The sequence below is a fragment of the Myxocyprinus asiaticus genome, chromosome 41 (assembly GCF_019703515.2).
Source record: "Myxocyprinus asiaticus isolate MX2 ecotype Aquarium Trade chromosome 41, UBuf_Myxa_2, whole genome shotgun sequence".
Classification (NCBI taxonomy): domain Eukaryota; kingdom Metazoa; phylum Chordata; class Actinopteri; order Cypriniformes; family Catostomidae; genus Myxocyprinus; species Myxocyprinus asiaticus.
Window position 1 is genome coordinate 9,620,640 of NC_059384.1, and position 15,682 is coordinate 9,636,321.

The 15,682-nt window shown below is 38.4% G+C and overlaps 1 protein-coding gene across 4 annotated transcripts in view; it reads right to left on the reverse strand.

Annotated features, from left to right (window-relative positions):
- Window positions 1-15,682, reverse strand: part of LOC127431992 (netrin-G1-like) — a 180,756-nt gene that overhangs the window by 71,470 nt on the left and 93,604 nt on the right. For all 4 annotated transcript variants that reach the window (XM_051682705.1, XM_051682706.1, XM_051682704.1 and 1 more), the window contains exon 3: window positions 10,420-11,063. In XM_051682705.1, the coding sequence (XP_051538665.1) occupies window positions 10,420-11,063 (644 nt within the window). The remainder of the gene's footprint in view (window positions 1-10,419; window positions 11,064-15,682) is intronic.

A 15,682-nucleotide genomic window follows, 5' to 3' on the forward strand; every position in this document is an offset into this window, starting at 1 on the left:
CGGCCGGCTTTTCCTGAATTGTCAAAAGGGTTGTGTGTGGATGGGTCCTGTAATAAAGTGGGACAGTGTTTGGTGTGCAATGAGCTAATGGTGGAGGCAGAGCTGGGGCTGTCTATGTCAGCTCCGTGTCAAGATGAAGCGGCGGGATCTTCCCCTGGAGCAGATGTGAGATGAGACTCTTAAGCATGCATTTGACCAAGTGAAAGTAATGTCCGTATTTCTCAATTATAAATGATCGGTTGTATCAAGCGACGCAGGACGATCAGACAAAAGAAGATACAACACAGTTGTTAGTACCAAGGAGCCGTCAGGAAATGTTGTTCCAGGTGGCTCAACATAGTCCAATGGCAGGTCATTTGGGACAGAGGAAAACACTAAGCCATCTCATGGCCCATTTCTATTGGCCGGGCATTCACGGGGATGTTAGCCGGTGGTGTGTGACATGCCGTGAATGTCAGCTGGTGAATCCGCCGGCCACTCCAAAAGTGCCAATGCGCCCTCTTCCGTTGATCGAGGTTCCCTTTGACAGAGTTGGCATGACCTCCTCTGGCCATTAGAATGGTCAGCACACGAGCATCACTTTGAGTTGGTTCTGGTGGACTACGCAAAGCGATACCCGAAAGCAGTGACTCTTCGCAACACCTCAGCACATAGTGTTGTGGAGGCACTTTTCAGAATAATCTCCCGAGTGGGGATTCCGAAAGTAATCCTCACTGATCAGGGCACTACTTTCATGTCATGTACACTACACAAGCTGTATGAATTATTAGGTATTAAATAGATTCTGACAAGCATGTACCATCCACAAACAGGCGGCTTGGTCGAACGTTTTAATAAAACCTTTAAAAATATGATTTGTAAGTTCATGCACAAAGATGCTTGGAATTGGGATTGGTGGCTCAAACCCCTGTTATTTGCAGTGCAAGAGGTCCAGCAAGCCTCCACGGGGTTTTCCCCTTTTGAATTATTATATGGGCGTAAGCCCTGTGGCGTCTTAGATGTCATGAAGGAAAACTGGGAGGAGGGACCTTCACAAAGCAAAAATGAAATTCAATACGTTCTTGACCTGAGAGCAAAACTCCACACACTGGGGCATCTATCACAGGAGAATTTGCTACAGGCGCAAGAATGTCAGTCCCGACTGTATAACAGGGGAGCTCGGCGACGGGAGTTTGCACAGGGAGATAAAGTACTTGTATTGCTGCAAACACCGAGCTCAATATTACTCGCGAAGTGGCAAGGACCCTTTGAGGTCACACGGCGAGTTGGGGAAGTCAACTATGAGGTAGTGTGTATGGATAGGGGCGGGGCTCATCAAATTTACCACCTCAACCTCCTAAACCCATGGAGAGAGGCGGTCCCCATATCCTTGGTGACAGTAGTTCCAGAGAGGGAGGAGCTCAGTCCGGAGGTGAGCCTAAAAGCCAATCAGTTCACTCCAGTCCCATGTGGAGACCACCTCTCGCCGTCACAACGTACAGAGGTTGTCAGATTGCAAAAAAGTTTCTCTGACATGTTCTCGCCTCTTCCCGGCCGCACTAACCTCATAGAACACCACATCGAGACAACCCCTGGGGTAGTGGTACGTAGCCGGCCCTACCGCTTACCCGAATACAAGAAACGTGTAGTACGGGAAGAATTAAAGGCCATGCTCGATATGGGGTAATAGAAGAATCCCACAGTGATCGGGCCAGCCCGGTAATTTTGGTACCTAAGAGCAATGGTTCGGTCCGGTTCTTTGTGAATTATAGAAAAGTCAACGTGTGTCGAAATTTGACAAACTGCTCAAGTTACATAACAGATTGTATTAGATTTGCACTACCCATGTGCATGTGTGAATGTATGTATGTGTGTGTCTGTACGTATGTGTATAATTAGTTTTATTTTTTATTTTTTATTATTATCTATGTCTTGCTGCTGTTTTTGTATTGTTTTTGTATTGTTGTACACTGGAAGCTCCTGTCACCAAGACAAATTCCTTGTATGTATAAGAATACTTGGCAATAAAGCTGATTCTGATTCTGATTCTATTTACAAATGTGTAATGGCTTTTTTAATGTTACATATTTGTATTACATATTTTCATGTGTTGTTTTGTTGATGATTTTATATTGATCATATTGATGTCCTTGTCTTGTCTGTATTTTATTATCCCATTGATGTGTCTCTTGTCTTGTTAGTTATCAATCTTTTGTCCCTGCATATTTTAAGCCCTCTTGTTTGCTCTGTTCCTTGTCATGTATTGAAAATGATCTATGCTCCTACTTGCCTGTTTTGATGAGTACTGCATGTTAAATCACGGCTCATACTCATTTCTATCACGTCTATGACTTACAAAGACTTACAAGAACTAAAATACAAGAAAAGAACAAAATAAAGCATGAAAATAACAAAATCAAAAATCACATGAATTTACAAAAACAAAAGATCACAGAATCCATAAGAAGACCTCGTAAGAAGTCTGCATGTTTGCAGCTGGTAAAACTCTCAATTTGCCCAAAAAAATAAAAAATAAAAAAAAATAATAAAAAATACTTTTATGATTCATTGTGGTTTCAAGTATTTATTTATTTTTCTAAATGTTTTTTATATTCTGACCTATGCAGCACTTTAGTTTTCAATCTTTATTTGAGCTGTATAAAAAATCGAATCTATTATTATCATAATATCATCATCATCACCATTATTTACAAATCTAACAAGAATAAACATATTCTATAACCATATCTATGCCTATTCTAAACCATGTCTAAACCATATTTATCTGTCATCTTGTCTTGAACTCTCCCTCACTATCAAAAAACAAAACAAAACAAAAACAACCACTATTTAATGTTTAAGAGAAAAAGAGAAACAATTTAAATTAGTCAAATAAACAATTTCTAACTCAAAATTAACCTAAACATAAACTTATGTAGATATTATCTAATTTATCTTACCATTAGGAAAGTATAAAAGCTTATATTCTGAAAAATATTTCTAACAACAATAAGCTATAACACTTAAATGAAAACCCTTAGTATAGAAAATGTGTGTGTGTGTGTGTGTGTGTGTGTACTATGTTTATACAACATTGTGGAGACCAAATGTCCCCACAAGGATATTAAAACCTGAGATCACCTACACTGTGGGGCCCAGCCAGCGGTCCCCACGAGGGAAATGGCTTATTAAACATACTAAATGATGTTTTTTTGAAAATGTAAAAAATGCAAAAAGGTTTCTGTGAGGGTTATGTTTAAGGGTAGGATTAGGGGATAGAAATTATCATTAGATCTGTAAACAATCCATAAAATGCATGGAAATCTATGGAGAGTCCCCACAATGATATAAAAACAAGTTTGAGTATGTGTGTGTGTGTGTGTGTGTGTGTGTGTGTGTGTGTGTGTGTGTGTGTGTGTGTGTCTGTGTCTGTGTGTTTCTACTATGAGAAACAGAATCAGAGCACAGAGATCCAAATGATGAAGTGTAATTACACACCCAATTGATTCTGGCACCTCATTCATCATCCAGTCATCATGTTAGTAACAAGTGCAGTTTCCAGGAGTCAGCTTAACTAAGAAAACAATGTAATGTGTAAAAATACATGACTGACCTAACAGATACATAGCTGTTGTCACTGCATGATGCCTTGAGCCAAATCGATAAAACTGCCAGCTCTTATTCTTAGCGTCCCAGAACCCACCCACAAAATTAGTTGTCTCTCTCTTTTCACCCCAATAACATGTTTGCTTTCTTCATGTCCCACTCATTCTGAAGTATACATTAGCTGATTTGCCTCCCCCAAAAGACTTGTGAATTAAACTGAATGCAGGTAAAGTGTTCATTCCAGCAACTCCTGAGAGAAACACTTCTCTCTCCATGATTGATGAGCACATTTAGTTGATCTGTTCTCTGCGTCAGCTTATCTGTGTCCACATCTGCCCAAATGCTGACCTGGAGTTGGGCCTGTGTTCTGTCAGACCACTGCCCCTCATCAGCACTTCACACACACACACACACACACACACACACACACACACACACACACACACACACACACACACACACACACACACACACACACACACACACACCATCTCAGATAAGCTGCATCCTGCAGATTGTCAGTGGTGTGGAGAGGTCAAATAGAATACACAGAAATCAGTGTCTGTATCAACTCCTGAAAACATGCACTGGAATGATTCCTTCTTTGTTACAATACCATAAAATCAAATGCTTGAAATCAAATCACATAAATGCAAACTGGATTGCAATCATCTGAGGCCGGGAGGTTATAACACGATTAGATTAAGTTTTGTGGTGAAAGAGCATGTAGAACAGAAGACTGCTGAAACATCAGATGACCGGACCAATGAAATGTGCTGATGTGGAAGAGCTGAAGTGCCGAGCACAGCACATGAGATGGCAAGAAGAAGATACAGAGCGGAATGACTTATTCAGGAAGGGGAGGGAGGGGTGTGGGGTGAATCTTGAAATTAGAACAAATAGATTATCTGTCTACGGTTCCTGGCCTCAGCACAGGCCAAGCAGGCCGGAAAAAAGAAAAAGAGAAAAACACATTGACTTCTCGGCGAAAGACTGCCTGTACAAGCAGCCAAGGAGGACCGCAATTAAACGATCAATCACCGTATCATTGATCCTGGAAGGAGACAACTGTATCCGGGCCTAACTAAAAATGCAACAGTGCTGCACAGATAACAGAAAAGCATTTGATATGGAGTTAAATGTGTTTTAATATGACTACTTCATCTTTCAAAAATTGGTTAGTTTTCTTAAAATGATTGTGTATTTTCTGAATATAATGTAAGGAAACGGTCTTTGAAATTATGGAAATAAGGTACAGGTTTTATCCAAAGATGACATCCAAATTAGTTCTTCATTTAACTAATTCTGAAAATAATTGTCTAGTTGGAGCCGTGGCCTACCAGTTAGCAAATGTGCTCTAAACAAATTGAGTCATGGTGCCCGTACAGGTGTCCTAAACCTGTTCTCCCATAATACCATGTCATGTCTTCACTTTTACAATCAATACAATGGCAAAGGCCAATATATTCAAACATAACTTATAAATGGGTTATTATTTGTGATTAGGTCCATGTTTAGTGACCCTGTTTCATTCAATAGAAAAAAAAGGCTAAACAGACATTTACACTTTTTCTAGTATTAGATGCTATTTACACTCCAAAATATATACTAACATAGGGGGATCACTGCAGTGTGTTTATTGTGTTTATTTAGAATCCCACAGACACCCTACACCAACCCCTACCCCTAAACCTTACCTTCTCTTACAAAAATTAAACATGGTTTTACTTCAGTTACCATATTATCACCATGGTACTGTATTCTGTAGTAAAATCATAGTAACCACAACATTAAATGTGGTTACTACTGTATATTAACACTATATTACTTTAGGAACAGCATGGTTAATTGAATAAAAACTATGGCTTTTGACAAAAAACATGGTTACTACAATATTACTATAGTAAAACCATGGTTACCAGGATCAAACCATTCTCCCCGGCCTTCACATGTGACCAAATCACTGTGAGGAAATCAACCTTTATATTCAGTTTTATTTATGATTATAAGTAGTATTAATTGAAATATTAAGAGTGGGGAGAGGAATCAGGATGGGAAAAAGTAGGACAAAAGGCAGATTAGAACCCAGGTCATCCACACAGAAAAAAAAAATAACACAGTTATTCCGTCGTTACCAACTACACTATTTCAGCTACACAAGGTGATGTTTGTCTGTGTTTCCAACAGACTATTGGAGTGCAAACAGCCACGCTGTGTGGCAGGTGCTATTAACACCTTGTGCAAATAGTCACTCCATTAAAGATACTCCAAACACTCACGGCTTTGACCCCCTAATGTTTTATACACTGCAAAAATATTTTTCTTAATTAGTATTAGACAAGCAAAATGGCATAAGCAGGGTTGGGAGGGTTACTTTTGAAATGTATTCCACTACATATTACAGAATACATGCTGTAAAATGTAATTTGTAACATATTCCGTTAGATTACTCAAGGTCAGTAACGTATTCTAAATACTTTGCATTACTTCTTCAGCACTGGTAGATTTTATCACTTGTTTTGACTATAAAAACTCTGCCAGTACAGTAAGACAAAATACACATGTTAAAAATACATTCTCTGAAAAACCTAAATATCTTATGCAGTGTTCTTTCTAAAACAATATAAATCAAACTGATCTTGTTTTAAGGATTTTTACATATTTTTACAGGAAAACAATACAAAAATTATTATCAAGAATATAATTTTTGCCCTAATATCAAAGGTCTTCCTAGAAAAAACAAGAACTATTTGTAATGGGGTAAGAAAAATGTAATTATTTCAAAGGGAAAAAGCTTTATTTTTCTCACCCCACTGGGAGATTTTTTTTCTTCTTCTTTTAAGTGTAAAGATTACTAAATTTTCTAAAAACAAGACTTAATATCTTATGCCATTTTGCTAGTAAATATATCTTGTTTTAAGGATATTTAGATATTCTTAAATACTAATTAAGAAAAGTTTTTTGCAGTGTATAATTATTTTACTGTAACAAATAAGTTAATGCTGATCTGTAAGATTTATGTCCTATATTGTTTATCATCTAGCATACAAAGAACCATCAATCATCTAAAAATCAGCATGACAGATATGATTAATTAATTAAGACTGTCTATCACACATGGCTGTTCAATCAAATATTTACACTCCTCTTTGAATAATGCATACATTATACATCAGAATGAGTGAGGGCCAGCAGTGTGTCAGAGGAGACAGTGTCAGACTCCTGCTGTTCCTCAAGGAGCCTGCTTCATCCCTCCTTTAATTACACTATATTGATCAAACACAGATGGAGGGGGGAAATGAGGGATGGAGAGAAAGAATGAAAAAGAAAGACACGAAAGGACAGGGAGAAAGAAGGAGAAAGAAATGTTGTGTGCTGTGTGAAGTAAGTTTTCAGACTGAGAGGGAGAAAAAGGGAGAGGAACAGATAGACAATAATATAATATGATGCAATTCAGATTGGCACCAAGAGGGTTTTTCCACACTACTGGGCCACTTGAGATGTAAAAGGCACAAGCCCATTTTTCTATTTCAACTTTTTCCCACACAATCAATGTGCCATTGCTCCATTTTTTTATCCCCAATGTCAGATATCGATCCACTTTTCCAATGCTTTTGTCTTATTTGAAATTCATAATCAACCCTTTCATACATACCGTCATTAATAACTGGGCCCCGCAGAGCAGCGTCACACATATGTGTTTCTGCAACAACCAGTTACGTTTCAAGCTGCCAGATTCACAAATGGTGCGCTTGTCAAGTGTCTGTTATTTATATTAGCTCAAACAGTTACTCATAGTCTTTTAAACCACAGAATACGTTTATTTTATATACATACATCCATCTCGTCACCAAAGTACCACAATAAAAAGTTTATAGCTCTTATACGCACAGCCAATACAACAAACGCGATCTTCCTCTGATGCATGCAGCCATCTGTTTATATTAGTAGCGGTTGTCATTCGTCAAACAAACAGCTACTCAAAGAGTCTTTTCAAGCATATAATATGTTTATTTTATGCAACAAACAGCCACATTGTCACCAAAGTACCACGATAACAGTTCACAGCTTGTATATGCACACCCATCATATCTAAACACGATCTTCCCATGCACACAGCCATGTCTGCTTAGGTGCAGATGTGGTTTTCATTCACACAAACAGCAACTCATACAATCTTTTCAGGCATATAATACATTTGTTTTCTGAAACAGAGAGCCAAACTATCACAAAAGCACCACAATAGTTTAAAACTCATATACTGACAGTGAAAACATGCTGATCGAGTGTGAAAATCCAAGCACGCAGCCAAGTCTGTTTACATTAGCGCTTGTCACACACACACACACACACACACACACACACACACTTGTTTTTATATCATTGTGGGGACTTTTCATAGATGACCATGCATTTTATGGATTTTATACAGATCTAATGATAATTTCTATCCCCTAACCCTAACCCTACCCTTAAACCTAACCCTCACAGAAACCTTTTTGCATTTTTACATTTTCGAAAAAACATCATTTTTTCAAAAACATCGAACGCTGGCTGGGCCCCACAGTGTAGGTGATCTCAGGTTTTACTATCCTTGTGGGGACATTTGGTCCCCACAATGTAGCATAAACATGTACACACACACACACACACACACACACACGGTGCATAGGCAAACCGGACTGCTGATATCATCTGTTCATTCATTTTTTACAGCTAAAAAAACAAAATAAATAAAGCAGACATAACCCATTTGTTCATATGTTTACTATATTATATACAATATTTTTTTTATGACAAGAAATCAAAAATTAAAATTATAAAAAAAAATAAAAAATACTGATCAACACTCTGCCCCCCTCTACCGGCTGTGCAGTGTCACGTGCAAAAATAACTCGCTCCAGGGGGCACTGCAGAAGAATTTAGACCCTACTCATGAAAAGGTTAAATATAATGGAATGACTATTAATAGTCTATAACATTTCCACACAACAAACATTAAGCATGCAACGCATGTCGAGGTGTATGTTCTCCGCTCATTTTTTTACTTTATTTTTTTCATTTCGATGACCTACTTAGCTCTTGCACTGCATCTTGGCTCCTTTGTTTCATACCGATATAGAACGGATCTCTTCTGAGATCAGAAAGTCCTGTGCTTGGGGTCATCTGCCTCCTGCCAGAGTCTAGTGGCTCATGCACCATCAGGCAGAAACACATTTCAGGGGGTGAAGAAGCGTACGCTTCCTGTGACCATGTGGAGGGAGATGAATCGTGATTCTCCATGACAGGGAGGCTCCGAGAAAAACCCACAACAATGAGCTCCCGCTGAACTCTGGATTACCTTTTTAGAAACAAGATGCCAAGTCACTGCTCTCATAAATATCTGTCAGAGATGACACGCTCCGATCATCGGCATGTCCTATTAATGAGAACACAGCCTTGAGGGAGTTTTAAAATTTACAACCTACTGTGATAAGCTGTCATCATCAGATATGTCAGTCTCTCAACACAAAAGCTACACCCAGTAAGAGCAACACACACACATACACACACACACACACACACACACACACACACACAAAACTGCCTCAGATTTGGCTTTCTCTCCTTATTTTCTGTAAATAAACTGGATTGTAATTCCCCTTTTAAAATTTTTTGACACTTTGTTCGATTGCTCATTGTTTTATTCATGAGGTTGTCCCTTTGGTTTTACTACCAAACCATAACACACACAGAACAGCACTTGTGTCTGTCTGCCATGGATGTATTGCAAGAGATGCAAAGAATATGAGCAGCTATTCTGTTTAGCAATTTCTGTTTATACAAGCAGGAATAAAAAATGCATTAGAGGTCTAATATAATCTGCAAATTAAAAAAATTATACAGTTCACTTCTGCAAGGTATACCGGATTATGTTCTTACCAATTGTGAACTACTGGAGTCCACATGAGCATATCCCAGACTGCCACTTCAAGCACGCTCAGGTCCGCACTAAAAGCTCTACTGTGAAAATACCCTTAGATTTAAAATATTGGATTAAGTTTATAAAAACAAAACATTTTGGTTTTATAATTCCTCTATAACACCAATGTGAAAATCCTCACCCTTACAAAAATCTAAACTAGCCACAAACTTGCCGCAAATTTGCTGCCAAATTTGCCGCTTGTTTTTTTCACATGCAAATGAGTTTGTGATTTGCCGCAAATGTTTGCCAGAAGTTTGCAGTTCTTCACCGGTAGTGCTGAACCTCGGCAAGCCTTTGGTAACAATGGACAATTTGCCGCAAGAATGAACTCCTGTTTATAGGCAGAGTGTCAGAACAGTGAATTTCACAGTTTTGAGATTGATCACAGGGTGTCAAATTAGGATGGCTTTAAAAAAAAAAAAAGCTACAGAAAATTTGGGTTCAATAAGGTTTTCATTCTGACATCAAAACAAACATTGTGGTGAGTTATGAAGATGGTAGTTAACAATGTTGAGTTTGCTAGTTCAAGAGCTCTGGCTACACATTTTCACTACCATTAATTGTTTTCTCCAAGATGTGTTAATCCTTTTTACATTTTTAATTTAGTGTTTAAAAAAAATAACTGTAAGACAGAAAAGTGTGATACTCTGCAGTTCTGTCAATGGTTTAAATAAATCAAGCATATGCATAAAATATAACCCTAAAAATATAAAGGGAAGTACATCTACCCTGCCTCACAATATGCAGAACTGCAGAATGAGAAATGATTTGTTAGGGAAAAGGAAAGAAAAAGATCCCAGGGCAACAATCCCCAGCCAAAATCTGACTTCAGCTGTAAATGGGAAATGGGAAGAAGCATAATGTCTTACCTGCCATGTACTTTAATGTCAGAGATGGCGTAGAAGTATCTGGAAAGGTTGTTCTCATCCACCATGGTGGCACCCGTGGCAGGTCTGAGAAGACGTATGCGCAGGTCGGTAATGGTGAAAAAGTCTCTTAGGTTCTTGGTGGTGTCCAATTGTCCATACAGTGAGGCCATATTGTGCAGCTTGGGCCCAGCAAATAGTGCAAAACGGTCTTTGATTTCGAAGCGTACAGTCTTGTCATTCTTCCACACGTAACCTCGGGAATATTCCTCGGTGCAGATAATGTCCAACAGTGTGTGTTGGGTAATGTCCCTCATTGTCTTGGGCTCCATAGTGAAAGCATCAAGGCAGTCAGTAGCGTAGAACTGGTAGGGTTGCCAGGTACGTCCATAGTCCAGAGACTTCTCCAGAACCATCTGCTCAGGCCGACCTGACTCAAAGGTGATGACGATGTCATCGGTAAGCTCAATGGTCTTGTTCCAAGATAGGGTTAAATTGACTGCCAGAGGTTTGGGGTATTTCTTCCAGGAGGTGGACTGCCAAAAGGTGGTGGGGTTGCGACCCTCAAAATCAAACATGAGCTCAGGGGGGTGAGCCAGCTCATCTGTGGCTGCATCACACTCGTTGTTGCACATGTAGGGATTTTCCTAAACAGAAAGATAAAGCAAAAAACAATAGTTAAATCAGAACAAGAAAGATGGCATTTATTTTTTTTATTAGCTATAATGTGTGTGCAGGTGAGGGGTATATATGATGTAAGCTAATGACATTATGTTTATTAAAATGGACAAGCAAGACTTTTTATGGCTACATCAGTGTTATTATGGATAGAGCACTTTATTAGGAACACCTGTACACCTACTTATTCATGCAATTATCTAATCAGCCAATTTTGTGGCAGCAGTGTAGTGCATAATATCATGCATATATGGGTCAGGAGCTTCAGTTAATGTTCACCTCAACCATCAGAATGGGGAAATAAATTTGATCTCAGTGATTTTTAATGTGGCATGATTAGACGGGGTGGTTTGACTATTTCTGTAACTGCTGATCTCCTGGGATTTTCACGCACAACAGTCTTTAGAGTTTACTCAGAATGGTGCCAAAAATAAAAAAAACATCCAGTGAGTATTAGTTCTGTGGACGAAAATGCCTTGTTGATGAGAGAGGTCAACAGAGAAAGGCTAGACTATTTCAAGCTGAAAGAAAGGCTATGGTAACTCTAATAACCCCTCTGTATAATTGTAGTGAGCAGAATAGCATCTCAGAATGCACAACACATCAAACCTTGAGGTGGATGGGCCACAACAGCAGAAGACCACATCTGGCATTTTATTAGGACCATTGTGTCCCTAATAAAGTGCTAAGAGAGTGTAATTGAAGCAGTGGCCGTATCTATTCTTCAGCTGTTGGATGAATCCTGATAAGGACTGGCCATTAAATGCCCAAAGACTCAAATCTTTTATAGAGCCATTTAAGTCAAGTTCCCACACACAGACAACCAGTAAAACAAGTCTTAATCAGCACATAATTTATGAGAAGATCATTCCCCTTTTAAAGTTCTCCCACTCCATGACAATAAAGGACAAGAGAATGGAGTCTCTGAAGAGCTAAGAATGGACTGAGATACATGTAAAAATAATAATTAAAAAAGAGAAAAAAATATGAAGGTCAGACTGACAAATTGTGAATAATACACTCACCACCAGTCATTCTTTTGTATAAAGGCTACCTTGATCCTCACCTTGAGGTAAGGACACCCAGAGGTGCACTTTTGTTACAGCCATTGCTGGCAGGTGAAAAATGTACCACGGATCTGCAATTCAAAGTAAAAAAAATCTGCACAAAAAGAGGTGCTAAAATGAGAGTGCCGTCTTCTTCCACTAGCTGTCCACAAAGTTCCTCACACTACTGGAGGACTGTCACTTAATGTCAACTGCCCAACCTTACCCCGTAGCTTTCTCTCAAACATTCACACTAATCAGTGCACCAGTATGTTCTGTTGTGCCACACAGAGACGTACACTGAAAAGGGGCTCATGGGGATGTGACACTGTCAGGTGGCAGTGGCGTCCTCCAGGAAAGAACTCTCAGGAGGAACAAGCTCCAATTTATCTGAACAAGAAACACAGGAGCTGATTAAGTGGGAGATGTCTGTCTCACTGCGGGAATCCAGAGGCCTGGACGCTGGGGGAAGTGTGCAGTGATAAAGCATGGGTCTCTACCCATATAAGAGGACTGCAGAGAAGAAAATGAACAATAGTGGCAGAGAGAAATAGAGGGGGAAAAAGGGATTGTTTCCTCTTTGCTTGCACTCCAGACGATGTGACAGCGAAGCCCTGACAGTCATTTAACCTCTTAATTCTGACAAAGTGGTATAAATACAGTATGCTCTATAGCCAGTCCTCTACAGCCGTGTAAGTAAACCTGGAAAATGATCAGGCCTGCCAGTGCTATTCATTCATGATATTCTAGCTCAGCATGATAAGGGAGTGTGTGCTATAGTCACTAGCCCCTCTAGGTGAAGAATAATTGATTGGTGTCTATATTTAGTGGTACTTGACTAAGGAAAGCATCAACATTACTGTTGCTCACATTTATTTATTTATTTTAAAAGATACAATGAAGAGTGTTTATTGGAAATTAGGTCTTATCTTCTTCTACAATTAATTGTGGGGTTCCGCAAGGTTCCCTGTTAGGGCCAGTATTATTTTCTCTTTATATGTTACGTCTTGGTTATATGATTCAACAACACAACATTAATTTCCATTGCTATGCAGATGATCTACAATTGTATTTGTCTTCCCAATGATCTGAGTAGCTAAAATTTTCTTCAAGCATGTATATAGTAAAAGGGAACAAGACCATGAACAAGGTCTTCAAGTCATATTTATCCAGTTTTAGCCTCTGTGCATTGGTCATCTATCAACTTTAGGGTTGATTTTAAGATTTTATTAATTACATATAAAGCATTACATGGCTTGGCACCTGAATATTTAGCAAAAATATTAAGACCTTACAAAACAGCTAGACCTCTTAGATCTTCCTGTTGTGAACTGTTGGCTGTTCCAAAATCCAGATGTAAAACTAAAGGTGATAGAGCATTTGTAGTGAAGCCCCCATGATTACAGAACAGCTTGCCCCGGGTTATTAAATCTGCTGAATATGTGTTTGTTTTTAAGTTTCTTTTAAAAATACATTTGTAAAAATGTGCTTGTAATACTACTATGTGAATGTGTCATGTTTTATTATGTTTTATTTCGTGTATTTGATTTAATTTTATATTGTGAACCACTTTGTGCTAAGTTGCTAAACAGTGCTATACAAATAAAAGTTATTATTATTATTATTATTATTATTATTATTAAGAATTCAAACAAACCCCCAACCCTAAGCACACAGCAAAAATAATTTTCTTACTCAGTATTTTTGTCTAGTTTTCCAGTAAACCTATCTTAACATTCTTACAAACTAGAATTCCCTTTAAATTTAGTTTATTTTTCTTAACCCACTGGCAAATAGTTTAAAATACAACAACAGAGGCCAACATAATGTACTATAAAATGGCAATAAGACATCAAGGTTTATTAGGTCAAAAATAACAAAATAAATTAACATGGAAGATATGTTATTGTTGCATTATCAGTTTGCATCTGCTTAGGACATAGTTCCGAAGATTGTTCTAAGAAAAAGTCATTACTAAGAGAGAGTCAGGCAGAGACAGATTGCATTGTAATGTAATTTTAAGGAATCAGCCTTAGATTTCTATCAAAAAGCATTACAAAACTTTATTAATTAATAATTAACTTCTTCTGTAGTCACTGCAAACCTCCTATTTATTGAAGGAGAGAGATATCACCTTTAAATGCAGCCAACGAAAATCAGTTACAAAAGTTTCTAGTAATTTCATGCCATGGAGAGCCTTATGTAAGGATTAATAGTTTGACTCACATTAGGTGACATGGTTTGACATAGCAGCCACACAGACAAAATCCGTAATTACTAAAGATGTTTCTTTTAATCCTAATCTGATCAGGACACCCAGGACACTTGGACCAGGGTTGTGGATTTTGACAGCTAGGTGTAGGTGGGAATGTGAGGTTTCTTAGCTTTCTGTGAATTGGTGCTAATAACAGTGTGAGTCTCTAAACCATGTAAGGTAAATCCCTTCAACATAGAGATGAGGTCTGATGAACAAGAAAAAGGGCCAGAGATTTAGAGAAAGAAAGAAAGAGAGAGAGAGAGAGAGAGAGAGAGAGAAAGAGAGATAGAAAGAAAAATAGAAAAAGAGATATGCTGTGCATGCAGTCTGCTGCGTGGTTCTAATCCGAGCTTGTTGTCCCCATTAAATGTGTTCTGGGTAATTTCACACCAACAAACACACACGCACACAGTCATTATGAATCACCTCTCACCTGCTTCCAAAACGCAGCCTCACCAACCATCTGTCCTAAAAACACTGTTTGTTTGCTCAGCTCCTGTCTGAGCGTTTTTCTCAAGGCTGATTGCACACAGTTTTGGAATAAAGATATATTATCAATGCAATAATTTGTCTTGAACAGAAGAGAGCACATATATTTTGTGTTATGAGTTCTTCCCAGCCACAATATAGTATATTTACTTACACAATGTAATGACTAGCCGATAATCTCTAACAATGGAGAATCTGCCCTTGAAACACAAAAATCAAATGTCAAGGGCATTTTATGACTTTCAGAGAAAAAGGAAATACATTGCTTTTACTTTGTCCCTATTTTGAATTTAATATTTACACTTCCCGATTTCTTGCCTTCTAGCAAGAAATCTAGCATAGAAATCTCCCTTCTGTGACTCTGTAAATGTGAAACACTTTTCCTGTCAAAGCGTTGCATGATGATTGGGTAGAGAGGTGTGCTGAAGCCCTGGCACATGTAAACGGGCCTTAAAAGCAGAATGCATTCACTCTAAAGAGAAATATAAAAGAGACCAATCCTGACCAAGCCACATCAAAACGTATTACTCAGGTGGGAATTTCTGGTCGAGGGCAGACGTGAATGAGATACGACTGTCCCACTGGCAGGCAAGGCTTCAGATTACCAGATCACCAATGTGACAGAGAACAAATTTACTGTCTGCTGATAGCAGACTGATATATATTGGACCAACAAATCAAACAAATTATTTTTGTGTGACAGATGTTTGTGACATGTAACCCAGATCACAGATTGCTCTCTCTCACAATTCTTCAATTTTCAATTTTAAAGTACTTCATTAGCATGATTGTGTTT